Raw genomic sequence first — 26,662 nt, 5'->3', positions numbered from 1 at the left:
TCCTGTCCAACCCCTCCTCGCCGTTGTTGGCGTATGGCGCGTTTGGTTTCCTTCCATGTCTTCTGGGTTTGATGGTTTTTGGCCCGCCCCCTCTCCGGCCCCTGAGCACGGTGGTCCGGTCTTTGGTCCGTCCCGTCTCCCTGCAGGTTCTGACCCGCCCGGTTCCCGTCTGCAGACGGAGCACGTCCGCCATCCGTCCGGCGGGCTGGTTGAAGATGCGGCAGGGCGCCGTCCGCGGCTTTCTGATCTTTTTTTAGCAGCAGATGAAGCAGAACAGGTTCTGGCCGCCGCCCACGAGTCTCCGAGCGTGACCTCGTTTCTGCTCGCCGTTCTCCAGGCGTTTGCTGCGACAAAGCCAACTCCTCTTCCTCAGACTCTTCTTCACCTTCGCCGCTGGTGTCGGTTAGGATTAAGCTGGTGTCCTCAGACTTCGGGGGAACAGGAAGGTGGTTTACTACAGTCGTTTACAAAATAAAAGCTCAAACGTTTGGCTAGTGAAAGCCGGTTTCCTTCTTCCCACCTGATCCAGGTGTTCAGAGACTTTTGGTCAGTTCAGCTTTGAAAACATTTCCACGACAATCAGCAGTTTATAAATAGTTTATTCACCTTTACAGTGTTTTTATTTCATTATAAAACAAGAATAGGCAGAATAAAAGAATGTGGGAGGGGTCAGTTTAACATGTTTCCATGGCGACAGGTAGTCAAGTATCAGGACGTTTCTGTTTGCAGAGTTTAAAACCAAAACCAGGTTAAATAGACTAAGAACCACATCGGTGCCAGTCTGGATTCAGAACCAAGTGGTGCGTTTTTAACCAGGTTCTGTTGGACTGGAGCAGAACCAGCAGAGGAACGTCTGTGGACTAGCTGGAAGAAGGTTGTAAAGGGGTGGGGCTCACAGCAGGGGGCGTGGCTAGCACGGTTCTGCATTCTGACCGACGTTGACGTACCAACAAGAAGAAGGTTCTGTTAGACCCTGAACCACTGATCCAGTTTGAGTCCGTTTGTCAGCTGACTTTTCTGAGGAGTGAAGGAACCGGGCCCAAAGAACAGAACCAAATTAAAAAAAGAAGCTAATAAAAATCTAACTGAACTTTGGGTCAGGTGGTTCAGTGGCAAGATGGACATAGAACCTGCTTGACCCAGAACAGAACCAGAGCTAACATCAGATGTTCTGTGTCCACACCTGACATGTTCAGAAGAACCAGAACGGGTCATCTAAACCGTTTGGATCCATGGAAAACCCAAATGCTGTTCAGCCCAACAGGAGGAACCAGAACTGTCCGGCTCCTTAAAGTTCTGACCCACTTCTAAAGAGATGCTTGTTTTTTTTCAGGTCGAACGCCGTCAAAGCTCAGAATTTTTGGTTCTGCTCACTTGTTCTGATCCGATCAAACCGAGGTTCACTCAAGTCTCAGACTGATCCAATCACAACTGGGTCCTGGGAGTACTTTTGTGATCGGCTCTGGTCCAAATCCTGCGTTGGGTGGAACAGAACCAACAGGACTCGGGCCGGGCCGACAATGAAGCTACAGAGAAGAACTGGACAAGCAGAGAGAGCACCACGGGTGGACGACAGCTCCAGAACCAGATAACTAAGCACCTACGGGTCAGCGCCACAGGCCCAGAACCAGACAGAACCCCTTCCTCCACTTGAGTCTGTGCTCGCAATGGCTGGGATGACCGCAGTTAGTTTAGCACCAGATGAGGAGGAAAATGGGTCATCAGAACCATAAGACCCAAAGGCAAATGGTCAAAGAAGCTCTGGTTATAAAGGCGGGTCAGAACCATCTTAGTTGGAGTCGGACTTATTGGTTTGGTTCAGAACATCGACTCTGTAATCATCAGAGCTCAGACCCAGAACCGGACCAGAGTATCTAATGAAAATAAGCTTCAGTGACTTGGTTCTGGTTCTGACAAACTTGGGCGGGATGGTCAGTTTGCAGACAGAATTAGCGAGGTTCTGCCCAGAGCTGATTGAGAGGCAGCTTAAGTCCGCCTAAAGCGTGACCCAAACGGGCCTGATAATCATCTTAGCTTATGGATCCACCAGAGTGATTGGGAGCACTGGGCCGGGTTCTGGCCCGGCGCGTTAACACGGCACCAGGACTCTGAGCCGACTGGCCATCAGAGCGCTCCGTCTGGGAGGGAGTCTTGGCTCAAGTGTGGACCCGCGGGTCCGTCGTGTAGCTTAATGATCTGAGAAAGTCCAACGGAACCAGCTCTGCTTTCTGCGAGCTGATTGGATGTTTGTGTGCAGAAGAAGACCAGAACAAACTCAACCAATATCCAGAACCTAAAATCTGGATTAAAGGCTCGGGCTGCGGTCCAGGCTGAGACGTAACCCGAATCCAGAGTCCAGAACTCTTGGTCAGAACTGGACTTTAACCCTCAGCTTCTTCTCTGGAGACTAAGATGATCAAACTACGATTGGCTGACGCTGAAGAGATGTGGGTCAGCAGAACCAAACCCGGGCCAGTGCAGGTCAAAGGGAAACTGACGTGGATCTGAGCGGGCAAGAGTCCAGACGGATCAGGGGGAGGGGCCGGGTTCCGTCACAAGTCCTCGTCCTCTAAGTTTGATTCAGCTTTGGCTCCGCCCCCTGATGAAATCTGTCACCTGTCACTTCTGCCCTGCCCCGCCCACTCGCCTCCCTATTGCCCATCATGATTGTCCAGCTGTGGTCATGGGAGGTGGGTGCAGGTGGGGGTAAGTTCTGACCCAGTCCAGGTTCTTGACTGCCAGAACATCCTGGTATTTACACGCTGTAGGAGTCTGGCGCCGTCACACTTTGGTGATCTGTTCGTGGTCGTCCTCCTCGGGGTCGTTCTCAGTGTCCGAGTCCGTGGTGTCGGAGTAGCGGTAGTGGTCGGGCTCGTTGTCGCTGACGTCCGGCGTCCCCGACGAGCTGCTGGCGTCACAGTTGGTCCCGTCCTTCACCGTCCTGCTGAAGAACAGCCTCACCTGCAGGAGACGCGATGGATCAAGACCTGAGAACTGCTGGAAGCAGAACCTGTGAGCTACAAGCGACCCCCAACCGGTTACCGGATCTCAGCGGCGACCCGGTTCTCTGGGAGGAGACGGGAGAGCCTACCTTGAAGTTTGGAGAGAAGTTCTTGTTGGCCTTGTCCTTGTTGGCCTTGTCCAGCTCGTTCTTGGTCAGAGTGAGGACCAGGAAGTCCTTGTCGTTGGCGTCTCCCGGGTTCTGGTAGGTTCTGTCAGACACGTCCGAATTGGGCGCCGCGCTGCCGTTCTCCAGCTTGTAGGAGGCCTCCTCTGGGCCCGGGATGAAGAAGGTGTTGATCCAGAAGTGGAACATCTTTTCCTGAAAGAAGGACAGAGACAGACGTCGGTTCTCACTTCTGGATCCATTTCCGCTCGGTGGAACCGCCTGTTCTCCTCAAGAACCCCGTGTGGTTCTGCAGAAGCCCAGTCCACAGAGGTGGAACACGGCCTCAGAGATGGTTCCTTTTCAAAGCCTCATCAGCGGTGAGCTTCATCCAGGATCATGGTGGAAGATAAAATACCCACAATGCCTCACGGGGGCGGAGTTATGACCAGATCAGGAAGTGTTCTGTCACATGGGAACCCTCACCTTCTTCATGACTTTGTTCTGCTTGTGGAAGAACTCCACCTTGATGTCTCCGCAGACGGGGAGCGGCTGGGGGAACTCGAACAGCAGGAGCTTGTCTTCTCGCCGGGTGTGGGCGGGGTTAGAGGTGTGGATCTTCACCTTCAGCTGGTACACCACGAACTGAGGATCTGCACACAGAACAGGGAGACGGTGGATCCTCGGCCCGCAGCGGCACGGGCGTGGAGCGGCGGGCCGGACCCGGACTCACTGCAGGTTCCCACGGTGAACATGGGGACGGTCTCGAACATCATCTTGTGGAAGAGCAGAGCCACGGGTTTGTACTGCAGCCGGTTCTTCAGCAGGTAGTTGTAGTACACAACGTAGCGGCGCTGGCTGGGGATGGTCACGCCCTGAACACACAGACCGGGTCAGACGAGAGCCACAACGGGTCCGGCTCAGCGGTTCTGACATTTGTGGGAAACTACCAAACCACAGCATGTTCCCAGGGCATTCTGGGTAAAGGAGTTCATCTAAAAGCTAAGCATCAGCCGATCCCTCTGATCACATGATCAGCGGCTGCAGGAAATGCAGTTTAGGAAAACGAGGAGCAGAAACTTCAGTTCATTTCCAGTCAAATTCACTTTTTCCTCTCATTCTGAGACAAAAACTTCACGTTATTTTAAAAGAAGAATTCATCGTTTTCAGGAAAAAGTTCAATTTGTGAATAAAAGTCGTCATTTATTTGTCTAAAGCAGGAATCGATCTGCAGCCGTGAGACGGTAAATCCAGACGCTGCTGCATGCAGACGGCAGGAGGCGAGGAAGAGGAACAGCTTCAGAACCACCAGTGGAAAACACCGGAACCACAGTCTGGACCTCGGACCGGAGAGGATACGTATGCTGGTTTTAAGAACCGCACCGCCAGCGCCGCACGAGCCACCCTCACCTTCTTGTCGCGGGTTCGGACCTCTCCGTAGAAGTCCAGCGCCTCCTGCGCCTCCCGGAACTTGCCCCGGTGCAGCAGGTAGGCGCAGATCATGACGCCGGTGCGACCCTTCCCCGCCTTGCAGTGGATGGCGGCCACGTGATGCTCGTTCTCGCTCAGCCACTGGTCCAGGTCCTCGCAGAAAGGCTTGATGAGCTCCAGCTGGGGCGGGTTGTGGTCCTCAAAGGGGTACTGGGCCACTGAAAGAGACGCAGTTGCCCCGTTAGAGTCCAGGGGGAGGCGGGGTAAGGGCGAAAGGCTGGGGGGGGGGCTTACCTCGACAGTTGAACTTTGTGGTGTCGTAGTGTCGCTCCGCACATCTGTGAGCAGAAAGACAGGAGGAGTAAACGGAGGAGCTTTGCTCCTTTCTCCTGTGCAGATTTAGAGGCGGAGCTTAAAAATGACAAAATAAACTCCCCTAAAAAAAATAAAAAAACCTCTTTTAGTTTGTTAAATCTGTGAATTTCTGCTCTTTAAGGTCATATCTTCTGTTCCACAAATTGGTTTTGGGATGAAGACTTGAAAAAGAAACATTCCACCAAAACACATTTCTGACATCCTGTTCTTCATCATCCTCATCCTCTGGACCTCTAGCTGACCATGAAACCACCTGACAGGTGAGCTGCAGGACTTACAGGTTGTAGATCTTGTAGTGATTTTTGTGCTTCGAGTCCAAAAACCTGAAAACAAGAAATCAGGTTTGAGATGAAGACCTGTAGAACCTCCTCCTCCTCATCATCATCATCATCGTCATGACCGCAGCTGAAAGTTCTGCACTGCTGTCGTCTCAGTGCGGACGACCTGCATCACATGACGCCATCTGCATGTGTGAAGCAGCAGCTGCTGCTGCAAAACAGCAGGTCATGTGACGTGTCATCTTACCGAACCACGTCGTCGATGTTGTTCCTGTAGACGCCCTCCAGGCGCTCGGCGGGGAAGCCCATGGCGATGATGTTGGGGTAAATGTCTGACAGGCAAAGTTCAGGATCTGTAGGAAACGCCTTCAACGCCACACGGACTGAGCGGGCCGCTGAAGCGCCGCCCCGCTGCCCCGTGTTGGAGGCACCGACTCTCAGAACCGTCGATGGTCATCTTAACGGCCATCAGGCCCAGAAATGACTAAACCGGACACAGAAGCCCGGAGGAGCCCGTTCTGGCTCCAAAGAAACCTCACGGCGAGCCTCAACGGCGAGAAGAACAAACCAACAACAGAGTCCAGAGAAGCAGAAACTGCACGTCTCCCACTCTCCACCAGCTTTCAAAGGTCTGTGCTCCGCTGTTTGGGTCGGGTCGGGCCGAGCAGCTTTCTGCAGACCAGAACCCGACACCATCTTCCGCTGCAGCAAGAAAAAACCTCAACAATCAGCTGAGAACTCTTCTAGAACCTTCTAAGATCCTCAGATGAATACAGAGAACCCAGGATGACGGTCCAGAACATCACCCCACAGAAACTGGAGTTTCTACCAGAACCAGTGTGATGGAACCGGTCCAAAATGAAACCACACTGGACTGGACCTCCACACCACCTGAACTGAATCCTCCTTAAACTCGGAACCACTGCAGAGTTGAGCTAAAAAAACAGTAAATGTTAATTCCTGTATGCAAATAAGCACAGAAAAGTATTTCACAGTCAGAAACGGATAAACGTGCATTAAAACACAGGACTCGGACCCTCGGACACCTGCCCCGCTGATGATGTGGCCTCCCGCTGAGCACCTGGACCGGAGCATCAGCAGCCGGGAAAACTCCCGGTTCTCTGACGCGGGCTCTCACGCACCGCGGAGCGGCCGCAGAGACCCTCGTTTCGGCCCAAACATCCCCGCGGAAACGTCCGGCTGCAGCGGCCCCGCGGCCCGCCGGAGCTCAGGCTCGGTCCGACGCAGCGGCGGAACCAGACGTCTAAAAACGCAGCTTTCCCGAACGGCGCTTTGTGCTAAACAGCAGCGAAAAGGATACAAGTGAGGTCCAGGTCGAAGCCGTCCTCCTGGAACCGCCTCTTATTTCTGCTCACGATCTCCTTGATTAGATTGGCGGCCATTGTTGGTCCCGAACTCCCGGTGGGTCCGTCGGCTGAGCACTAGGAGGCCGTGAGCTCCTCCGGATCCTCCGCCGTCTGCTCGCCGGGGGGAAACGCTAACGGAGCAGCTAGCTTACAACTAGCGAGTCGACAGCCTTTCGAGCCCCAGACGTTTATAAAAAAATACGGGGGGAAATCATTCTGATGGGCGGTTCGAAGAACCGAACTGAGTCCAAAAGCAGAAGGGGGAGGGGGGGTCCCCGCTGCCCGTCCACCGCGGGCGCCTCCCTCCGTTCTCGGCTTCGGCCAGATGCTAGCCGGCCTGCAATTTCTCGCCGAGCCTGCTTTTCTGGGTCAGAAGAAAATCTCGGGGCTTTCTACGTGCTTCTACCGCGGGCCCGGACATCCAGGTCCATCGCCTGGAAGCAAAACCATCCGCTGGTCGATTTCCGATCCAAAAAGCCAGAGCTCCTGACGTCGGACGGTCAGACTGTTCCTGGTGTAGAAGCCGTGATTGGACACTGCATCTCGGAGGGACAAGAAAAAACTCCCCGAGCGGAGCGACTGAGAGAGACAGTGCGCATGCGTCACAGCGCACATCCGGTATCCTTAAAAAATAATAGTCCTACCTTTAAATGAGAGGAAACCGACTATCTCAAAAAAGATTTTTAGGACCGGGGGGGGACCTTTTACGCAGGGAAATAGCACATATGCGTCGTAATAAATACAAGAAAGAAAGTAAGAAAAGAAAAGTACTCCCTTAGAGTAATTTTACTGGACCAATCGTTTCACTTCAATTGAATTATAATGATATTAAAACAATACTAAATGGGTAGCATCTATTTAAAATCGCATAATAATTTATTGTGACACGGAATAAGTAAAAGTAGACAACTATTAAAGGTAAAAAAACAGATTTATGTTTCTACTTTTAAAAAAAAGACAGCAGGTGAAGTCGCTATTTGAAATAACAGCACACTTTTCTGCAAAAATTTGCGAAAATAAGTCTTTACTCTTCATCATTTTCTCCACTAATGAGTTTCCTTTACTCCTCTGGTCACAGCAGCTCCTCTCACAGGCCTGAGGGGAGCTGACAAACGGGAGGTGAAGAGGAAAACCCAGAGCTGCAGCGACACCCGCAGGGAGACTGTGGTACTGCAGGAACACGTTGAACACATTCTTGGCTTGTGACACCTGATCACACGTGTTCAACTCCGCTCGTCTTTGTGACGTCACACAAGTGGCATGTCACAAGTGTCATTCAGTGTCCTTTGTTGAAAACATAATGTTGACTTTTCAAATGTAATCCTAATCATTTAGGATATCGGTAACAGGACCGGATGAAATGGCGATGAACAATGAATGATGTAAAACTGAAGTCTAACCCGGTTTCTGGTTTTTGGAGTCTTGTTGGATTGAGGTGCTTCAGGATGTCAGAAAGCGACAGATAAATGGATGTGAAAGAGGAAGAGGATGGTCTGCAGCGAGGAAGGTGAGCCAGTTTACATTTCATCCATTAGAGGTTGATATCTGCAGCCGCAGACTGAGAGAAGGAGAATATCCAACAAGCTCTTTAAGATAAGATTGATCTAAAATTGCTCTAAAAAGCTTTTTTGGCAGTAAAATTGTTTTCTAAAGTCCTTTTCATTCAGCAAACAGCCAACAAAGAGGACTTTACCGTGCAAAATAAAACACGTTAAGAACAAAAATAATATTTTAATTAATTTAAAGAATTTAGGGACCATAAGGAATCATAGTCTTCAAATCTTAAATGATCAATTTTACAGTTTTGCATCTCTAAAACATTTTTTTATTATTTCACCGTAATCCGCCACGCCGCCAGGTGGCGCTCAGCGCCGCGAGCGTTTTCTGAACGAGGAGAAGAAGTAGACCGGCCGGTTACGACAGAAGCTGAACAGACGTACAGGTGAGCTCCGCGTTTCCGAACCGAAACCACCCTTCCACTCTCATTCTCAGCAGACTGGACCGGAACCTGTCACTAGAATGTTCCCCGTGGAATATTTGCCACGTTTGTCCTAATTATGACGCCCAAAAATCACCAGAACCCGAAGGTCAAGCTAAGCTAATGCTAAAGAAGCTAGTAATACCGGGTTCCTTCCGGTTTCATCATTGAAGGACTGAGAGGTTCCCGGGCTGCGCACGAGCTCTCAAAGGGTGAAAACAAGCTGTGAGAAGCGATGAATAATCTTATTATTAATTCACTAAAATGTCTGTCAAACTAAAAGAGATGGTCCACAGATCTGACATCAAGCATGCCGGGAAACATCCATGTTTGCTCCTTTTTCATGGTCATCCCGACCAGCAGCTTTTATTTTGAAGAATCGAGGACATTAGCACATTGAAATTAATAGTTTTTTTCTCATCAGTGGAACAGCTGATATGCTCTGGTTCTGACCGGAAGGTCAACCTCAGAACTGGACTCAGACGCGTCTGTGCCTCTGTCTCCTCACCTGAAGGTTCTCCTCCACATCTGAAGATGGTGCTGAGGGAGGTCCCCACTGAGAACATCACCCGTCCGCTGGGCAGGAACGAGGTCATCGGCCTGCTCTTCCGCCTCACCATATTTGGAGCCGTCACCTACTTCACCATCAAGTGGATGGTGGACGCCATCGACCCCACCAGGAAGCAGAAGGTGGAGGCCAAGAAACAGGTAGAGGGGCGGAGCTTTGGCGTGACCGTCTTCCGGCGCAGATGCAGAACCTCTAGAACTGATGTGTGTCCGACAGGCAGAGAAACTGATGGACAAGATCGGCGTGAAGAACGTGAAACTGTCGGAGTACGAGATGAGCATCGCCGCTCACCTGGTGGACCCGCTCAGCATGCAGGTAAGTTCTCGTCACGTCACGCTGCAGGTGAGCTGGCGCCTGCTCTGACCTTTGACCCGCCAGCAGATCACCTGGAGGGACATCGCCGGTCTGGACGAGGTGATCACAGAACTGAAGGAGACGGTGATCTTACCTGTTCAAAAGAGACACCTGTTCCAGGGGTCCAGGCTCCTGCAGCCCCCCAAAGGTCAGAGGTCACCTTCCTGGTCTGTGTGTCCAGTCTTGACCCTAACCACCTGGTCTTCGCGGTCGCAGGCGTGCTCCTCTACGGGCCGCCCGGATGTGGCAAAACGCTGATTGCCAAGGCAACGGCCAAGGAGGCGGGGTTTCGCTTCATCAACCTGCAGCCGAGCACGCTGACGGACAAGTGGTACGGCGAGTCACAGAAGCTGGCGGCTGCCGTCTTCTCATTGGCTGTCAAGCTGCAGCCGTCCATCATCTTCATCGACGAGATCGGTGAGGAAGACGAGCAGAACATCATCCATGGGTTTTTTAGCTGCAAGCCTGAGAATCCCCCCAAACTGTCCCACACACTCACGTGCACACTCACGTGCACACACCCACTCCTTCCATCAATCATGAATAAAACCCCAGGATGTTTTAACTCCTCCCCCTGGGGCAAGAGCTCTCCTCGTACCCGCGGAGAGAAAGGCATCATCCAATAACCGGACCGCCTCCGGCCACTGGATGCACCTGGAAGTTCTGTCCGTTAAGGTTAAGAACAGAACCAGGACCGGCTCTGACCTACTGGCGGTAAAACAAACCAAACTGGGTTCTGGTGGTGCAGAGACAGAATGCCTCCACATCCTGGAGCTCCGTCTCCTTCAGTCGACCCTGACTGTGTGAAGCGGATCAGTTTCTGTTTTTCACCTTTTAAACGCGTCACAAACACGTTCAGTGGAGGAAAGGGTTCGATTCCGTCCCCTCAGAGCGTTCAGCCTGCAGGCGTCACTGTGGGAATGTTTGTGTTTGAACAGACTCCTTCCTGAGGAGCCGCTCCAGCTCGGACCACGAGGCCACGGCCATGATGAAGGCCCAGTTCATGAGTCTGTGGGACGGGCTGGACACGGACCACTACTGCCAGGTACGCGCCCGCCATGGGTTTGTGCGCCTGTGGCGGCAGCTTTGTGAGCTCTGTGTGTGTGTGTGTGTGTCAGGTGATCATCATGGGGGCCACCAACCGTCCCCAGGACCTGGACTCGGCCATCCTGCGGCGGATGCCGACCCGCTTTCACATCAACCAGCCCGTACGTATCCCCCGCCTGCGGCGCGTCCGCTGGACCGGTACCGGTTCTGACTGCGTTTGTTCCTGCAGAGCGCGAAGCAGCGGGAGAAGATCCTGGAGCTGATCCTGCAGGACGAGGGCGTGAGTTCACCTGCACACACACAAACCACCAGCCCGGTCCAGGACGCCACCTTTTGGCTTTTTCCCATCATGCACAGCATTTGTTCTTCATCCTGATGAAGTTTCTGATGAGGAACCGCTTTTGTTTACGCCGTTTTATGTCATATTACTCCTCCACCCCACCCCCGCTCTCAGGTGGACTCTCAGGTCAACCTTCTGGATGTCGCCAAGGAGACGGACGGTTTCTCAGGAAGTGACCTCAGAGAAATGTGTCGCGACGCCGCGCTGCTGTGCGTCCGAGACTTCGTCCACAACCAGAGCGAGAGGTCAGGCCAAGCACGCACGTGCACTCACCCACGTGCACACTCACCCACACACACATTCAGAGGTTTCTGTGTCTACATTGAAATTGTTAGCAGGTGCACAGCAGACACAAATACCCCCCAGTTGATTTTTGTCATAGAACAGCCCCTCCCTCAGCGGTTCCTGTCGAACAGTTCTGCAGAACCCCCTCCCTCAGTGGTCCCTGACTCTCATTGGCTGCTGTCGTCCCGCAGTGAGGACTACATCCGACCCATCCAGCAGAGCGACCTGCAGAAGGCCATCGAGAAGATGAAGAGGTCCAAGTCTGCGGGGGTTCAGGGCATGCTGCTGCACGCCGCTCTGGACTGAGGTCACATGACCAGCTCCGCCCACCGCCGCCTCCACGATGTAAATAAGTCAAGCATGTGCCACTGCTTCCTGTTTGTGCAAAGACGACTTCCTGTGAAGTCGTTTCACCCCAGGGGAACAAACTGACCGTCCTGCTGCTGAGACCTCCGTTACCCATGATCCTCCGCTGCAGTAGGGACACCCCAGCCCTGAAGATCACCTTAAACTGTCGGCCTCATCAATAAATTGATGGATTGACCAGAGGTGGACTGGATGAACATCAGAACTCTGGATTAGTCCTGATCCAAACAGGTCAACGTTAAAAACTGTAGAATTGATCCAAATCCAGCTGAAGGCAGAAACCCTGGAAGGAGAAAAGCTCCACCTTTGAAGAGTTGGTCCTATTTAAGTTTGGTTTTCTGTAAAAAGTGTAAATCTTTTACTCAGTGTTTACACTGTAAATAAACATGTAAACAAGTTTGCCAGCCGCTGATTCTGCAAAGATCATCAGTTATTGACGGAGGAAACAAACCAATGTTTGTTTTAATGTGAAACTTGACAAAACGGAAAGAATCAAGTAAAGCTTTAATTTGAAAATGATTTTGGCACAAAGTTACCCTGATGAGAGAAGCCGGCGGTTCCATCGAATCCTGGATAAAGAATAAACCAACAATAAAAGAATAAATTACCCTTAAAGCTCTAAGAATGAACCCAGAAATCAAACCCGCGGTGTGAAGGTCGGTCAGCAGAACACAGGACCACGGCGCCGTTTGGCTCGTCGGTTCCTTCACACCAAACATTGATCCCTGCGATAAAGGCTTTTACTTTGAAAGTGTTCTTCCTGTCCTGCCCGGTTCAGGACGGAGCAGCATGACACCCTGAGAGTCGCCGCTGAACTCAGATGTTGGCGTTGCTTCAGCGTGGGGGGCGGAGCCTGATCAGAGCTGAACACCTGGTCAGCAGGTTCTTTGGCGTCAGAGCTCGGTGCTGGGCCCGCGCCCGCCGGCTCTCCCCTCGCACTCCGTGTGAAAGTCGCAGCCGTCCAGCAGGTGGCGGTAGGCGGCCCGGACGTCGCGGTACAGCGGCGCGTCCTCCGGCAGGTCGGGGAACCTCAGCGGCGTCTCGTTCAGCAGCATCTGCAGGCGCGGCCCGCGCTGGCAGTCGTAAAGAACGAAGAGCAGGTTGGCGGCGTACGGGACGATGCGGCTGGTCCGGAAGGTTCTGCCTGTGAAAACAGGGCGGGTCAGTGAGGATTCCCAGGTTCTGATCCAGAAAGCTCCAGCAGATTCTGCTGAGCCTGGATCAGATTTCAATTCTTCATCACGGACACTCCTGTAACCGTCGTTCCGCTTACCATGCTGTGATTGGTAGTTGCTGGCAGTGGGCGGAGTCTCGTCCTTATACAACCCCAGCAGAGAAAGAAGGGGAAGCAGCGTCTCGGCGTGTCCCACCAGGATGGAGGCCGGTTCTGGAGCCGCTTCTGTGGACCTGAGAACACCAACAGAGACTCATTCTGACCTCAGACCCACCTGGAGGGACTCGGACCCACCTGGAGGACCTCAGGCCCACCTGGAGGACCTCAGGCCCACCTGGAGGACCTCAGGCCCACCTGCGAGGACGGCCCGCCTTGTCCAGCGTCCTGAAGACATGGTGGAAGAGAGGACAGCTGGCCAGGCTGCTGATGGCGTGACCGTGAGAGCGCTTCCAGTACTGCTTCAGGTCCGACTTGTACTCCAGAACCTGCAGGAGGACCAGAACCGCTGACGTCTCACTTTTCTGCGACTGATGATGTCGAGATGAACCAATTCCTCTTATTCGATCAAATGTTTCCAGAGATTATGTTTTAGCTTTTTCTTTTCATTTGCAAAAATTTCTAGGCTGATTTTTAAAAAGGAGAAAGGTCGCGACCTCCCCAGCAGGGCCAGAGAAGGTGAACGCACCTTGGCGTCAGTCTCGCTGAACAGGAAGCACCACGGCGAGTGGAGGGACTTGATGGACAGCTCGTACGAGCACAAGAAGAAGGCCGCCTCCAGCAGGTCTGCAGACGCCACAATGACAAAAACTCAGTACCAGAGGTAAAAGCACCACGCTCTGACACGCCTGCGTCTGCTCAGAAATGCATGCTGGGAGTTGTAGTCTGACCTGGTGTGAGTCGATGGAACGGGAGTCCCAACATCTCGGCAATCCTCCTCCTCACGGCCTCCATCTGCTCCCCGTGTTTGAACTTCTCCACCTCCAGCAGCGCCGTCCGGTTGTTCTCCACACCCTCCACGAAACCACGGCAACGCTCAAAGAAGCGCATCAGCTCGTCCTCCACCCGGTGGCTGTAGGCCGGAGTCTCACCTACCAACACGTCAAACGTCAGAGGAACGGCCCGACACGCTAACTGCATCTCCCAGAATGCCCCTCGGCCTCACCGCTGGGACCCCAGTGCTGCCACAGCCCCTCCTGAAACGCCTCCACGCTGCTCACACAGCGATGCTTGGAGCTGCTCACGAAGCTCACCCTCCTCTTCCTCACGTTCTCCTCCGACAGCAGAGACGGAAACAAGGAGGCCAGACGCCGCGCCAGCTGCTGGAGCTCCTCCCTGCCCTTCGTCACCAGCTGACCTGGGGAGTAGGAGGAGTCAGCCATCATCATCACATCATCACCTGAGGCAGACCTGATCATCCGCGTGAACATCCGGAGACCATAAACGGTTTCCTATCAGAAGTAAAACGTTAAATAGGAACAACATTGAAAATTAAAAGGATTTGATTCAGAAATATAACTCGGTTAAAATGTATAAATGTTCCGTTTTTGTAAACGTTTCTCTGGTTTAGTAAAAGAATCATTTGAGTTTCAATAGAAACCTCTGACCTGAGGGACTAGATTCACCACTGCGGAGTCTCACCATCCATGTCCTCGGTGTACCACGTCTCCCAGCGGCTCTGGAGGTCCAGCAGCCAGCCGCCCGGGGCTCGGGAAGCCTCGGTCCGGACCAGTTCGCTCAGCCTGTTGATCCTGCGGACGTTCTTCACGGTCGGGTACCGGCTGCCGTGCCGTATGACGGCGGTCAGATGGACCGGAGAGCAGCGCTCGGTCGGCGGGGGCTTCAGGACGGACGCGTTTACCGCCAGAACGTCGCGCAGGAGGTGCCGGTTCACCTCCTCGTAGCGGGTCTTGGTTCCGAAGTAGACGGCGATGTTCGGGACGTTGGCAGCCGCCGCAGAGCAGCAGCACAGACGGGCCAGGACCAGGCTCAGACCCGCCAACAGACGCCGCTGCCCAGGCGCAGACACGCGGAACATGCCGGCTGCTACAACGAAGAGCCGGGAGTGATTTACGTGCCGGAGTTCCGGGTTCAGGTGAACTCCGAGCTTCCCGCCCTTCAGCAGCCGAACAGAACCGGTCCAGGAGACCTCACCTCCGCCATCGTTTACGTCAATAAATCAAAAGAATTATAGCAAAAGACGCCCGGTGGTCCAGCAGGTTCCGGTTTGGATCGTCTGAAGATATCCCTCCGCGCTTTCACCTTTATTACCTTCACAATAAAAGCCTCACCTGTTAGTTTCCTGTAAAATAAAAGCTTTGGTTATAGTGAAGGTTTTGGACAAACTAAAGATGAATAAATCACATCTGTTGCATGAATTCTGAGCAGTAAAGATCCAGAAGATGTAAACAAGGATGAAGAAGATGAAGGTGAAGCCTTCCTCCTGAACCCCTACAGAACAAAGCAGGAGTGGAAGCTGGAGCAGCCCCAAAAACATCTCAAGTACCCCTAATGCCAACACACCGGCCATTGTGATTATTTAAAGACTGTAGTTGATAGAAGTAGATAAAAAAAGTTCAAGTCACGCCTCAACAAAAAGTAGTACTACAAGTATACTTTGTCCATGCTGAAAGTGAGACAGATTACTTTTTATTCACTATATTGTAAACCTTAAATCTTCCAATTTAGTATAAAGAAGTATTCAGTTAGTATTCGTCCTACACGACACATACATGGAGGTGTACTATACTTATACTCAAGTATACGTAATAAATAAACTTTTAGTGTAGCACTTTTTGCTAAGTGATCTGTTTGAAGATGAAGATGAAGATCATCAGGCTGTTTTTCTGTGGTTTAGGAAGAACAGACGTCTCACTCTGTTGTTTTTCTCTTCACTTTATTCATGCAACTCTCACCACAGGAACAACGGTTACCATGGAAACCCACCCCATGCTCCTCCACGTGGGTGAGTGCGTGGTCACCGTGCACGCAGGACTTTTTTTTTTCTTTTTCTTCAGTTCAAGGTTTCAATGCATCTGAGAGGACGGAGACACGACCAGAAACGGATCAGAACGCAGCCGCCATGTTGGTGAACCCGCCAGCTAACTCCACCATCAAGAGATGTCGGTTCCATTCCGATGCAGTGGACAAGCTAACTGGAAACTGAGTTGGGCTAAACTCTAATAGATAACCTGAGTTAATTCTACCAATGCTAACACAGTTAACCCGCGCTAAGCCGAGCTAACCCGCTAGAGTGGAATTAGTCTAGATGTGAGAAAAAGACGACGTGACCTTCAGTGACCTTTTCCTCCTCTGTTATTCGGCCTTCGTCTTCAGAGTTAGACACTAACATGGCTGCTGTGAGCTGCACAAACACCAAAAACCACAATCTATGAACGACAACACCCGCTGACGGTACCAAAGATGGACGTTGTCACGGCGACCAAAGAACTGAGGACCAATCCGCCGTTTCAGTTCAGAGTCTTTTGACTCTTCAGAGGCTCATTTTTGCTGGGGAGGCCAAAGGGTTAATACTAGTGTGTGTGTGTGTGTGGGGGGGGTCACAGCTTAGTGAAGCCGACTGTAAAGAGATTCAAAACAGAAACAGATGCCGAATGTGTTGCTTTGGTTTAAACAACACCCAGCTCAACAATTATACATTTAAAACCATAATTTTTATCAAAATGTTTAAAAAAAATCTACAACATTTTAGTTTAGAGAGATTCTAAATTATTTCTGCAAAGCGGAGTGCAAAGAGAAACTCCATGAGCTCCACACAATAGTGGGTGTTACGCATTTGCAAACGTGAAAGTTAGCCGCTTCTCTTTTCTCTTTAAATTTCAGTTGAAATTTACATTTAAGGCAAATCAAAAGTCATCCGCTAACATTTATCCATATCTGCCGCATTATGAATTTACATAGGAAGCCACGCCCCCTCCTTAACCTTTAGACACGCTAGTTCAGCTTAAACACGCCACAGTCAAATGGTCACGCCACTGTTTTCAGTAACTACATGGTGCAACTAGTGGTCATGTGGGGAACTGCACCTCCAGGCGGCGTCTTCTTCGCCACACCCATCTTTGATACAGTGACGCTAACGACGACGCTAACACTGTTTCTTTATACAAGCAGGATACAAAAAGTGTAAAAAATACAAAATGATCATGAATACTTTACAAATCATTGAAAAACTAAAAGTCTCGGCCTGGCGGTGGGATGGTGCTGTGACATCACAGGGCGGATCCCGTCGCTGGAGGCTGTGTTGGTGGTTACCGCCTGATTTCAGTCATAGACGGTTAAGGATGCCAAACAGCGCCCCCAGTGTGTCGGAATCAGTTAGTGCACTTTAAACCGAATCACCGTGTCAGTAAAAGTGAAAGCCCTTCACCGCGTTGGCCAGCACACCACTGAGGATGTGCAGTGACCCGCAGCATGTTAGCATGATAAGAGCAGACGGCAGCTTGATGTAGCACACCTCTGGGGGCGGAGTCAAACCGCTGCATAAGAGGCTTTGATAGGTCCGTCTATCTGTTAGCACCATTCACCGTCAGAGGACATAAGGTCTAAGGACGATCGAATCGGAGTGAAATTCAGCAGAATTCTGGAACTAAGAGCACATTTGATCTAAAAACAGCTGAAAATATCCAGAAAAAAAACAGCAGCAGTTCAAAAGTACCCAGTAAAGCCAGTATGGGGGGTGTACTGGTGCTACACGACCGGCCTACAGCTCTGCTACTGTTAGAGAATCTAAGGAAGTGAAGACTATGGTCTGTAGAGATTAGCAGGTGAAGAAGGATGAAGCTTCAGGGTCAGACGTTGATGCATTCCAGAAAACATTCATAACATTCAGAGTCAACCTTTAAAAGAAAGGGTTCTACCATGAACACCAACAGAACCTTCGGATCAGCACATCTCCGTTCAGAAGCTGAGTTTGTGCTTGTCTGCTATGAAACGACATGATGGGAGCGTATCAAAGGCAAATGGTTGACGTGGCAACAACGGGAGGGAGGAGGGTGAAAGTCGTGGAATTCTGGTCCGGCACAAACCGCAGTTACTCATCAATTGATCAATTTTCAAACGGTACGTCACTGTCCAATCCGAGTTTTCTGCCATGTCCATGGCCATGCGTTTTGTAGGAGGAGCCTGAAAACGCTCTTAAAGACCTGCGCAGCGACACGTGAGTTTTAAATATACGCGCGTTTACTTCGGTATTTCAATGGAAGTGGAACGCGCCTTGCAGAGCTCGGCGTGAACATCGCGTGATGACATTAGAATAAAAGAACCAGACGCAAGAACACTAGAATTGCTGTGTTCGTGGGTTTGAATCTGTACGGATGTTCCTACAGCCGGACATCGTAAATCTCTAAGGGGTTCTTCTGGTTCTGTATGTTTGGCTCCACACAGTTGTAGATGTTAGTGACCGATGCTGTCCGACTGCAGAACACGTTATCGTTTGGGATTAGAAGCGGGTTTTGAGGGCTCCTTCCCTTCAGATGAGCTGCCGCTTCAGAGAGGGAGCCAGAACTCTCCTGTTAGGAGGTGTCAGCTGGAGGACAGAAACGAGTACAGACCTCTGAAGGATGATGGGAAATTAAGACTAAAGTGAATGAAGGACCAGGATGAAGAACTCGTCGATCAGAAAGTGGTCGTCGGACTGAGACGATTTCGTTTTTCCCATTTTAAGATAATGATGTAATGTTGGATCGTCCTCCAGGGGGCGCCACGATCCTCTGAGCGGAGCGGCGCGGTATGTGGTCGTCAATCTGAGATCCTGGGCATAATCAGAAGAGGAGAACGTGGACGATCAAAGGCAAACGTCACGGCGATGGGTGGATCTAAACCGGCAGACGCCGTACCTGCCAGGGTGAATCCGGACTGGTGGAGGTTTCGGAGGCCTGCCTGGGTCTTAGGACAGGGAGGCCCCCTGCTGGTTGGAGTTGGGGGTACAGATTTCATCATGCTGGTGACATCATGGACTGGACCATCGTAGCTTCCGCGGGGGACGCCGCGGGTCTCCGCCATCTGATGAGGAGGAGAGTGATCACGGAGAAACAGAAGCACCAGCGGATGGGAGGACCCAGCCTGAGGGTTGTCAGCCGTTCTGCCTACAGCGTACCTTACTGCGGGCCTTGATCCTCTTGTAGACGGCGTCAGGGAAAGCCTTTCTTGGAACAAAGCGTCCAGAACCTTCAGTCACGTTCAGCTGACCGTTTTCCAGAACCACGCGTCCGCCGCTGATCACCACTGCCGGAACTCCTCGAAACTCCAAACCCTCCAGGATGTTGACCTCCAGAGTCTGTGGACAGAGATCAGACCAGGAGCAGCTGGAAGGGGACCTCAGATCCGCTCTGCTCTTTAATCAACTGCTGAGATTCTCCACCACTCGGATGTAGAAGACCGTGTGAAACTTTAGTCAAATACACTTGATGTGTGGTCCAAACTGACACACGGAAGCACCAAATGTTGCCCTTTCAACAATTAATGCCCCATGGAGGACGAGGGATGGTTGGAGAGGACCACTTTGTTACCCATGATGAACCGGATCCCAGTGATTATTTTCTCCTAAATGTATTGAATTTCTATTGTCTAACACAAAATAGCGAAAAAAATTCCAAGTGTCTTTTGCTTTAGCTAAGAAAAGTTCGTTGAGGTTTTAAACGTCGGTCCTCACTATTCTTTTGTGCAGCAGACGTCTTACCAGGTTGTGAGTCTTTGCAGAAACGGTTCGCGTCTCCTTCGGGTTCCAGACGACGATATCGGCATCGGATCCTACAGCGATGCGTCCTAAAGGCACAGGACAGACGTCTGAGGACGGCGTTCCACCAAACCCTCACAAGCACGAGTTCACAGAAGTAAAAGCAGAGGCTGCTTCAGTCCACCGGGACCCCCAGCCGGTACCTTTGCGAGGGTACATGTTGAAGAGCTTTGCAGCATTGGTGCTCGTCACGGCCACAAACTCGTTCTCGTCCATTTTCCCAGAAAACTGAAAAGACAAACAGACAGAATGAATGTTCCGTTGTTTTTGTGGCTCTGTCACTGCAGCCTGAAGGCGCTCCGTTCACACCGTCAATGAGGACCTACCACCGCTCTGTCCCAAACCACCGCCATCCTCTCCTCAATGCCGTTGGTTCCTTCAGGGATCAGGGTGAAGTCGTCCTTGCCGACGGCCTTCTGCGCCGTGGAGAAGCTGGCCTGAGCGCTGGAGGTCACCTGGAGGTCTCCGCTGCAAGGCGGACAGCCAGCAGTCAGACTCTGCTGGGAGCGGCTGAAGGAGGCGCAAAGACTCACCAGGCCAGCAGGGAGGTCAGATACTGCGGGGTTGAAGGGTCCGGATTAAGGGGCGGGCTCATGACGAGGGCGGCCGCCGTGGCCCAGTCCTTGGACCAATAATGGGAGCCGTCTGTAGCAAGACTGGCCGTGATTGGCTCCCCGTACACAACCATACCTGTGGACAGGAACCATCATCTTCAGGGGCCTTCTCATTGGGGTAGAAGACGAGGAAGAGAGGGGTGTCACCTTTTTTCCTGGCCTTGGCGATCACGTCGGCGGCGGATTTGCTCATCACCTTGGTGATGTAGAGCGGACAGTTGGCCTGTTTGGCGACAGTGATGGCGCGGTACACGGCCTCAGTCTCCACCTGAAACACACATCAAACACAGCTTTGGCAACGTGAAGACCGCTCCACAACAAGACCGCCCTTCAGGTCTGTACCTCTTCAGGATGAGACAAGGCGTGTCCTTCCGGACCGGTGATACCAAGACTGAGGACTTTCCTCTGCTCCTGAAACATGAGAGGAGCAGATGGAGGAACCAGAGAACGCAAGTCCGCCACCAAAACCGGAGTCCTTGCGTGTCCAAGCCTCTGTTGGATTGGTCAGTCTGCATTACCTCATCAATGATGTCACCGTTTTCCGCATGGACCTGTGCAATGGCACCAAGATCCCGAAGGACCCCGAACGCCTCATAGAGCTGCAAAACAGGAACCAGACGAGATGAAACTCCAGCTACAGCTACAACAAACAGCATGAACACAACCAACCTGAGAGTCGGAGCTCTGGTATTTGTCCTTGTAGGCCATGAAGAAGAGGAAGGAGTTCACACCTGGAACGAAGAGCAGCAGTCAGTACGCTCACCCGGAGCTTCCCGCGGGTTTGAATCCGTTTTTCTGGAGCTGAAGCAGCTTCAAACGTCATGACTCCTCATGACAGACAGTGACAGCAATCAGACGTTTGCTTTGGCGGGAAACTCAATAAAAACAAGGATAAACTCGTCTCTTTGATCTCTGTGTGCACGTCCAGAAAACGAAGTGTGATTTAAAACTGAGTAATCTACCCGGCAACCAGGTCATCAGAGTTAGATGTTCAGAGCTTTTATTTCTCTGTTGATTTCAGGTTTCTTTAAGATTTCTGGACGTTTGACATCAAACTAGAGGTTCTGGACTTTTCCAGTTCAGTTTTCATACTTTCATTTCTACAGGAAATGCAATTTTTCTACTTTTATGGGATGCTGGTGGTATGTAAGGCCTGCGTCCCGTGCATGTGTGTGGCGGGTCGCCCTGCACGGGTTCTGGGTGTTTTTGGGTTGTCTGGGTCTGCAGAGGAGACCGGAGCGGCTGCATCTTCAGGGGGGCACAGCTGCACGTGACCACCTTAAGGGACGTCATGGAGATGGATCGTACCATTGTCGTGTGTGTTTTAAGCGCATCATTAGGTGTGCATAATGATTATGGTAGTTCCACATGTATGACGTACAGGTGATGCTGTGCTACGGCGTCCTTACGCCACGCTGTAGTCGTTTGGGAGGACCGGCTCCCTACTGACCGCATAATGCTGCACGTATAGGGTGTGCAGGTAAGTGGACGTCCACACAAACTACACACTGATTGGCTGCAGCGAGGAGCGTGCACGTGTCACGTGAACAGGACTGACGGCTCCTCGTGCAGTGTGCAGGATTTGAAGGGGTTACATCATGTCAAATCCGTGCGACACGCCTGCGCTTTGACCTGAAGGTGAGAAAGTCGGTTGGGAGGTGATTTTTGGACGGCAGCATTTCTGAGCAGCAGATCCTCGTCTCGTCTGTCATCTTCCTAAAATCAGTGAAACTCTGACTGCAGGCCGTCTGAGCTGGAGTCCGGTTCTGTGCGACAGGAGGGAACCTTTGTCTTTGACCAGCGTCTCCAGCTCCTCGGAGAGCCCGTCGTGCCAGCGGGCGATGTCCAGGTGCAGGGAGAAGTCGCAGCACGCCGTCTGCTCCGCCGTCTCCTTCATCTGATCGAACACAGCCAGTAAGCTGCTTCCCGGCTCCACCAGCACGTGGTCCACTGCGGAGACGAGCGCTGGTCAGCGATCCCGCCGTCACGCGGACGCGTGGCGACGGGCGGATGACCACTCACTGATGGTGGTGGTTCCTCCGGAGAGCGCCGCCCTGGTTCCCTGGTAGAAGCCGTCCACCGGGCTCATCCCCTTCTGCGGGGTGTGCAGGTTGGTGTTGGCGTCGATTCCTCCGGGGATGACCAGCTGACCGTAGGCGTCCACCGTCTTCACGCCAGGCGGGACGATCAGATTCTCCCCGATCTGCCTGCGAGGCACAAAGAGAAGCTCAGACACTCCAGCCGACGCCCCGATGACGGCAGGAGGCCACGCCTACTTGATGGTCCCGTCCTCCACGAAGACGTCGGCGTAGAACGACTGGTCGTCGTTGACGATCTTCCCTCCCTTGATGATCAGACGGTCGCCCTGGAAACAGACGGAGGATTCTGGGTCAATCAGGAGCAGAACCCGCTCAAAGGCTGTGGAGGTGGAGGAGAACCCTGCAGGGTTCTGGTTCTCTGCATCAGCTGCTCTGATGAATGCAGTAGAGGTCCAGTTCAGTGGACCAGAACCAGATGCTCCAAAAACCCAGTTCACGTGAAGTCAAAGAGCTTCTGACCTGCTGAGCAGCAAATGTTTCAACTATAGTCACTTTATCCTGATTTTTTCCCCTGTATCGTGTTTAAGCTCTCGGTACCGCAGTCAGAACCAGGCCTGGTTCTGGTGTTGCTACAGGAGCAGAGGATGCTAGGTTCCTCCAAACTGACACGCCCCAGGACCAGTCTGCAGTTCTGACAGCAGCGGATCCGGATCAGCTGATCCAGAATTATGGTTGCAGGTTTAAAATCAAACACATTGATTATTATCACTGATTAAACTTCAGACCAGTTCTGGAGCGGTTCTGGACGGGTATGTATGAGAACCTCTGAATAAAGTTGGATTCTGTTTTTATTGAATCGGTTTAACCTCCATCTTTGGAACTGGACTAAAACGGGATTCGGTTCGACACCGAAGTCTGACTCAGACACTGAGGTGAAGGTTCGGTTCGGGTACTCTGAAGTTCTGCCGGCTCCACCTGATCCGCGGCTGACCCAGATTCCGCTGACTGAGCGTCCCTGAACGCAGCACGCAGTGGACCGGATCACCCCTGCAGAACCTTCTTTCCCCCTCAGACCCGCGCAGCTGCCGCCCTGCACGGATCGGTTCGGCCCGTTTCCGGCGAGGCGGCAGACGGACGGGCGGAGCTGCAGCATCCCGGCACGCGGCCGCTCCTCCCAGTCCCGGTCCGGTTCGACTTACCGCGGGGCGGGAGCTGCTCTTCTTGGGCGGGAAGGACATCCTGATCGATCTGTATCAGTGGATTGATGCGGTCACGCGCGCGCGATCAGCTATTGTTCCTGTCACCTTTCCACGTCACGCAGCTGAAAACGCGCACGCACTCCACTTCCGGGGTGGAGCTTCAGAATAAAGCTGAGGATGCTGATCCGTGGATGCTGAGGAGGAGAAGCGGAACCTCCCAGGCTGAGGATGAGATGAAGCTCTCGATTCACCGAGCTCCTCCTCTTCCTCCTCCAGAAAAGATCAAATCATGGATTTTATTTTCAAAGGATCCAGGAAATGACCTTTTCCTCCCTATGTGGGAGGAGCTAAGCTCCAGCCCCTCCTTCTCACCTGTGACCTGATGCTTTGGGAGTTCTGAAGCGATCCGGATCAGACCCTCACACCCACCAAACCCCTCCCACCTGCAACCGGACCCGCACCCCCTGAGAGGCCAAGCAGCCAAAACGCTCAGAACCAGAATGTCTCTGGAGGGGGCCTTCCTCACTTCCTCCCCGGAGACCCCTCCTCCTCCTCTTCTTCTCATCCACAGCTGCAGCCGGAGGCGTCGTCCGGACCGAGCCTCTGGTTCTGTTGGTGGTCTCAACCTGTTCCTTCCTTCAGAGGAGGAGTCAACGTTTCTGAAGACCCCCCACCACCCTGAAGGCCCCCACGGCCCCAAAGGCCCCGCCTCCTCCAAACACTCTGCATCGCATGTCACCGAATAAGGGATGAGACAGAGCCGCCCCTCATGGTTCTGATCCATGTTTCATTTCCTCTACCGGTCCACCGGTTCAGTCTGGAGCTTCCGGATCTTCTCTGACCTCCTCTGCTCCTCACAGCTCCCCTCCTCTTCCTCCTGCTGACGTCTAACGACGGTTCTTCCAGATTTTGGAAAGAATCAGGTTGAAGCGAGAAGATCGATGAAGATGTGAGGAGTAAAAAGGGGAGGTGGACAGAGAGGAGGAGTTGAAACGACATGAGGGAGAGGACAAAGACGAGGAGGATCCAGCTCCACTCTGGAGATGAAGAGGAGGTGAGGCAGGAGGTGGGAGCTTCTCCTGCCTCACCTGCATGGAGACACACAGTTAGAAAAGCCTCTTACTCCTGCGTCTCTCCTGCCGTGGTTTTCTCGGGCGTGTCCGGAGGGAAACACCACTGTGCCTCCTCCTCCTCCCCCCCCTGCTCCTCGCCCCGCGTCTCCTCCATCGGGGACCTCCGTCCGGCTCCGGGTGGCTCGGCGGCGCTGCGTTTGAGGACTGAACGACTCAAAGTTCAGCGTCTTGTTCTCGAACGCCCCCTCCACGTTGCAGAACATCCCTCCATACTTGATCCGAGGCCGGGGGGAGTCGGAACCGAGCCGGGACAGGAGGGAGGAGCAGTCGTCCTCCTGGCAGAACCTTTTCTCAGACATCCTGAAATGATGGGAGCAGACCAGAAATGATGGCTGGAGACCTCAGGCGGCGAATGAAGGAGGAGGAGGAGGGAAACAAGGACATACAGGGGGGGGTTTAAATGAAGCTGGAGAGGAGGAAGAGGGAGGACCAAACAACCAGAGGAAGAGGCCAGGAGCTGTCACATCCCATCTCTGCTGGAGGCCTCAGACCTCGTTAGAGCTCAGAGGAGGCGACTCCACGGCGTCCAGACATGAAGGATGCCCCGCCCTCCCCGAAAAACAGCTGAGCGGGGGAGTCTACTGCCGCTGACACGGAAAAAAACAGGAGGAACGCGATCCGGAACCGCAGAAACCAACAAGCGTCCCAGAAATGAGACTCACAGGTCAGTGAACATCCCTCCACTCCTGTCAGACCTCCTCAGCGTGAAGAAGGAGAAACCATCTTCACCTTCCTCCCTCCATGCAGGAGGTTCTGGACCGAGGTTCCTGCAGCGTCAACGTTTTTGGGTCAGAGCCCGACTTAGTCTCAGTTCAGAACTTTGAATTTTTTGGTTTACTGTAACCAGGAAGGATTTTCCTGAAGATCCAAGCTTCCTTTTTCTGGAAGTTCTGCTGGTGTCATAAGGTTCTGCTCATGTCAGGAAGTTCTGCTCATGTCAGGAAGTTCTGCTGGTGTCAGAAGGTTCTGCTGGTGTCATAAGGTTCTGCTCATGTCAGAAGGTTCTGCTCATGTCAGGAAGTTCTGCTCATGTCAGAAGGTTCTGCTGGTGTCAGAAGGTTCTGCTGGTGCTGCATTGACTGACTTGACTTCAGCTTCGCTCCCCTGTAGCCTCTATGGCAGGGGTCGGGAACCTTTTTGGCCAAGAGAGCCATAAACGCCACATATTTTGAAATGTAATTTCGAAAGAGCCATACAATAATGTAGTGTCCCTTTCCCACACTGAGGCACGGAGACTTAACCTCTTTTAAGGTTCTTTATTCGGGTTACTGCAGACCGCGACAAACGCCGAACAATTAATTCAGCAACTCCTGAATCTCTCCCGCCGAGACGAGAGCGCGTCTCCCAACTTTATATTCCCCTGCTCCCGCTGCAGCCCTCCCCTTTCCCTTATTCGGCCCATAGCTGAACCCCATTGGTCCAAACTACCTAACAACAGGCTGAGCGACAGAACTGAGAGCCAATCAGCTCTCTGCTTGATGCGGTCAATGAACTCCAGAACTTTTAACGCGGCCCAACAGCCACCCAACTCAGTCCGCGACAATATGTTTAAAACTAAAATACAAGTGAATGTGTGCATTTGATGTAATTTCAACCTTTTTAAAGTACAATAAGTCTGTGGATTCTTTTTAATAACATTGTTATGCTGTTTCTAATAAATGATGAGTATTTCTCGTGGTAGTTTTGCTGATGGTCTAGTCTGGTTTACGTGGTGAGTTTCTGCTTCATGCAGGCGTTGAGACTTTAAACGTGATCTTAGGTTGGTATGAATGTTTTGTAGATGTGAGACAGACTGCTCACATGCGGACCTGGAGCCAAACACACACTCACACGCTGCAGTGAGTGACAGGCAGTGGGTTTTACCTATTTACAATCCCTGCGCGATTCACCTGCTGCCTGTCCCCACAACACCTCAGCCCCACCCTCTGCTTTCTCCCTCACACATCCCGTCCCCGCATCTGCGCGCTCTTTCTCAGAGACGGGAGCGCGCAGTTTTAGGCACGGCAATTCACAGGTTTCCGGGTGGTACAAACTCTGTGAATTAATAGACAATTTTAAACTTATACTAGTGCTGGCGCAGATTTGTCTCTCTAAGCACCGCTACTACTGCGCGCCTCTGCCATCGCATCGCGCACGAGAAGGACTGGTCTAATGAAGAAAAAAAATTTGAATTAAAGATTTGTCTGCGAGCCACATGTGACCATCAAAAGAGCCATATATGGCTCGCGAGCCTTAGGTTCCCGACCCCTGCTCTATG

At 52.2% G+C, this 26,662-nt stretch overlaps 4 protein-coding genes across 7 annotated transcripts; 1 reads left to right on the top strand and 3 right to left on the bottom strand.

The window, feature by feature from the left end:
- Positions 1-581: 581 nt before the first annotated feature.
- Positions 582-7,164, bottom strand: LOC101173689 (phosphatidylinositol 3,4,5-trisphosphate 3-phosphatase and dual-specificity protein phosphatase PTEN). The gene is made up of 9 exons (XM_011473456.3): positions 6,512-7,164; positions 5,438-5,522; positions 5,191-5,235; positions 4,832-4,875; positions 4,517-4,755; positions 3,840-3,981; positions 3,593-3,759; positions 3,092-3,322; positions 582-2,961 (listed from the first exon to the last, which is right to left on the bottom strand). Exons 1-9 carry the CDS (start codon positions 6,591-6,593, stop codon positions 2,782-2,784), a joined length of 1,215 nt encoding a protein of 404 aa, XP_011471758.2. The 5' UTR covers positions 6,594-7,164; the 3' UTR covers positions 582-2,781.
- Positions 7,165-8,045: 881 nt separating this feature from the next.
- Positions 8,046-11,902, top strand: atad1 (ATPase family, AAA domain containing 1). 3 transcript variants are annotated; one of them, XM_011473457.2, is made up of 11 exons: positions 8,046-8,064; positions 8,416-8,499; positions 9,050-9,243; positions 9,320-9,418; positions 9,482-9,605; positions 9,674-9,874; positions 10,396-10,502; positions 10,576-10,665; positions 10,734-10,784; positions 10,959-11,089; positions 11,321-11,902. In XM_011473457.2, exons 3-11 carry the CDS (start codon positions 9,070-9,072, stop codon positions 11,433-11,435), a joined length of 1,092 nt encoding a protein of 363 aa, XP_011471759.1. In that variant the 5' UTR covers positions 8,046-8,064; positions 8,416-8,499; positions 9,050-9,069; the 3' UTR covers positions 11,436-11,902. The 3 variants fall into 3 exon arrangements, with proteins under 3 accessions (XP_011471759.1, XP_004086826.1, XP_011471760.1); XM_004086778.3 differs by having other exon boundaries at positions 9,485-9,605; positions 11,321-11,854; XM_011473458.3 differs by lacking the exons at positions 8,046-8,064; positions 8,416-8,499 and adding an exon at positions 8,562-8,760 and having other exon boundaries at positions 11,321-11,854.
- Positions 11,903-11,980: 78 nt separating this feature from the next.
- LOC101174333 (multiple inositol polyphosphate phosphatase 1-like) lies at positions 11,981-14,931 on the bottom strand. The gene is made up of 7 exons (XM_004086779.3): positions 14,308-14,931; positions 13,832-14,023; positions 13,557-13,757; positions 13,355-13,452; positions 13,024-13,154; positions 12,769-12,902; positions 11,981-12,639 (listed from the first exon to the last, which is right to left on the bottom strand). Exons 1-7 carry the CDS (start codon positions 14,702-14,704, stop codon positions 12,389-12,391), a joined length of 1,404 nt encoding a protein of 467 aa, XP_004086827.1. The 5' UTR covers positions 14,705-14,931; the 3' UTR covers positions 11,981-12,388.
- A 614-nt stretch (positions 14,932-15,545) lies between these two features.
- On the bottom strand, positions 15,546-24,729 carry LOC101156240 (dihydropyrimidinase-related protein 2). Of its 2 annotated transcripts, none has more exons than XM_020701975.1 (15): positions 24,396-24,729; positions 22,311-22,399; positions 22,057-22,241; positions 21,820-21,984; positions 20,704-20,765; positions 20,553-20,633; positions 20,377-20,445; positions 20,182-20,302; positions 19,954-20,110; positions 19,747-19,888; positions 19,564-19,648; positions 19,364-19,449; positions 18,782-18,961; positions 18,522-18,687; positions 15,546-18,436 (listed from the first exon to the last, which is right to left on the bottom strand). In XM_020701975.1, the coding sequence occupies exons 1-15, from the start codon at positions 24,702-24,704 to the stop codon at positions 18,345-18,347; spliced, it is 1,989 nt and encodes a 662-aa protein (XP_020557634.1). In that variant the 5' UTR covers positions 24,705-24,729; the 3' UTR covers positions 15,546-18,344. The 2 variants fall into 2 exon arrangements, with proteins under 2 accessions (XP_020557634.1, XP_023805058.1); XM_023949290.1 differs by lacking the exon at positions 24,396-24,729 and adding an exon at positions 23,273-23,411.
- Between the last annotated feature and the right edge of the window lie 1,933 nt (positions 24,730-26,662).

Source organism: Oryzias latipes, chromosome 19 (assembly GCF_002234675.1).
Source record: "Oryzias latipes chromosome 19, ASM223467v1".
NCBI classification, from domain to species: Eukaryota; Metazoa; Chordata; class Actinopteri; order Beloniformes; family Adrianichthyidae; genus Oryzias; species Oryzias latipes.
The sequence above is the reverse complement of the archived record's forward strand: the minus strand, read 5'-3'. Positions and strand labels throughout refer to the sequence as shown.

What these genes read in the sequence shown, in the direction of transcription:
- LOC101156240 (XM_020701975.1), bottom strand. Translation starts at nt 24,704, where the DNA reads ATGTCTGAGAAAAGGTTCTGCCAGGAGGACGACTGCTCCTCCCTCCTG. An exon ending in CGCCAAGGCCAGGAAAAAAG is followed by an intron (nt 20,111 to 20,181) that starts GTGACACCCCTC and finishes TCCTGTCCACAG; the next exon opens with GTATGGTTGTGTACGGGGAG. An exon ending in TGGTTTGGGACAGAGCGGTG is followed by an intron (nt 19,649 to 19,746) that starts GTAGGTCCTCAT and finishes TTGTCTTTTCAG; the next exon opens with TTTTCTGGGAAAATGGACGA.
- LOC101173689 (XM_011473456.3), bottom strand. Translation starts at nt 6,593, where the DNA reads ATGGCCGCCAATCTAATCAAGGAGATCGTGAGCAGAAATAAGAGGCGG. An exon ending in GTTCACCGTGGGAACCTGCA is followed by an intron (nt 3,760 to 3,839) that starts GTGAGTCCGGGT and finishes TTCTGTGTGCAG; the next exon opens with ATCCTCAGTTCGTGGTGTAC. An exon ending in AGAACAAAGTCATGAAGAAG is followed by an intron (nt 3,323 to 3,592) that starts GTGAGGGTTCCC and finishes TCCTTCTTTCAG; the next exon opens with GAAAAGATGTTCCACTTCTG.
- LOC101174333 (XM_004086779.3), bottom strand. Translation starts at nt 14,704, where the DNA reads ATGTTCCGCGTGTCTGCGCCTGGGCAGCGGCGTCTGTTGGCGGGTCTG. An exon ending in GTACACCGAGGACATGGATG is followed by an intron (nt 14,024 to 14,307) that starts GTGAGACTCCGC and finishes CCTACTCCCCAG; the next exon opens with GTCAGCTGGTGACGAAGGGC. An exon ending in GCAGCACTGGGGTCCCAGCG is followed by an intron (nt 13,758 to 13,831) that starts GTGAGGCCGAGG and finishes ACGTGTTGGTAG; the next exon opens with GTGAGACTCCGGCCTACAGC.
- atad1 (XM_011473457.2), top strand. Translation starts at nt 9,070, where the DNA reads ATGGTGCTGAGGGAGGTCCCCACTGAGAACATCACCCGTCCGCTGGGC. An exon ending in GCTCCTGCAGCCCCCCAAAG is followed by an intron (nt 9,606 to 9,673) that starts GTCAGAGGTCAC and finishes TCGCGGTCGCAG; the next exon opens with GCGTGCTCCTCTACGGGCCG. An exon ending in ACACGGACCACTACTGCCAG is followed by an intron (nt 10,503 to 10,575) that starts GTACGCGCCCGC and finishes TGTGTGTGTCAG; the next exon opens with GTGATCATCATGGGGGCCAC.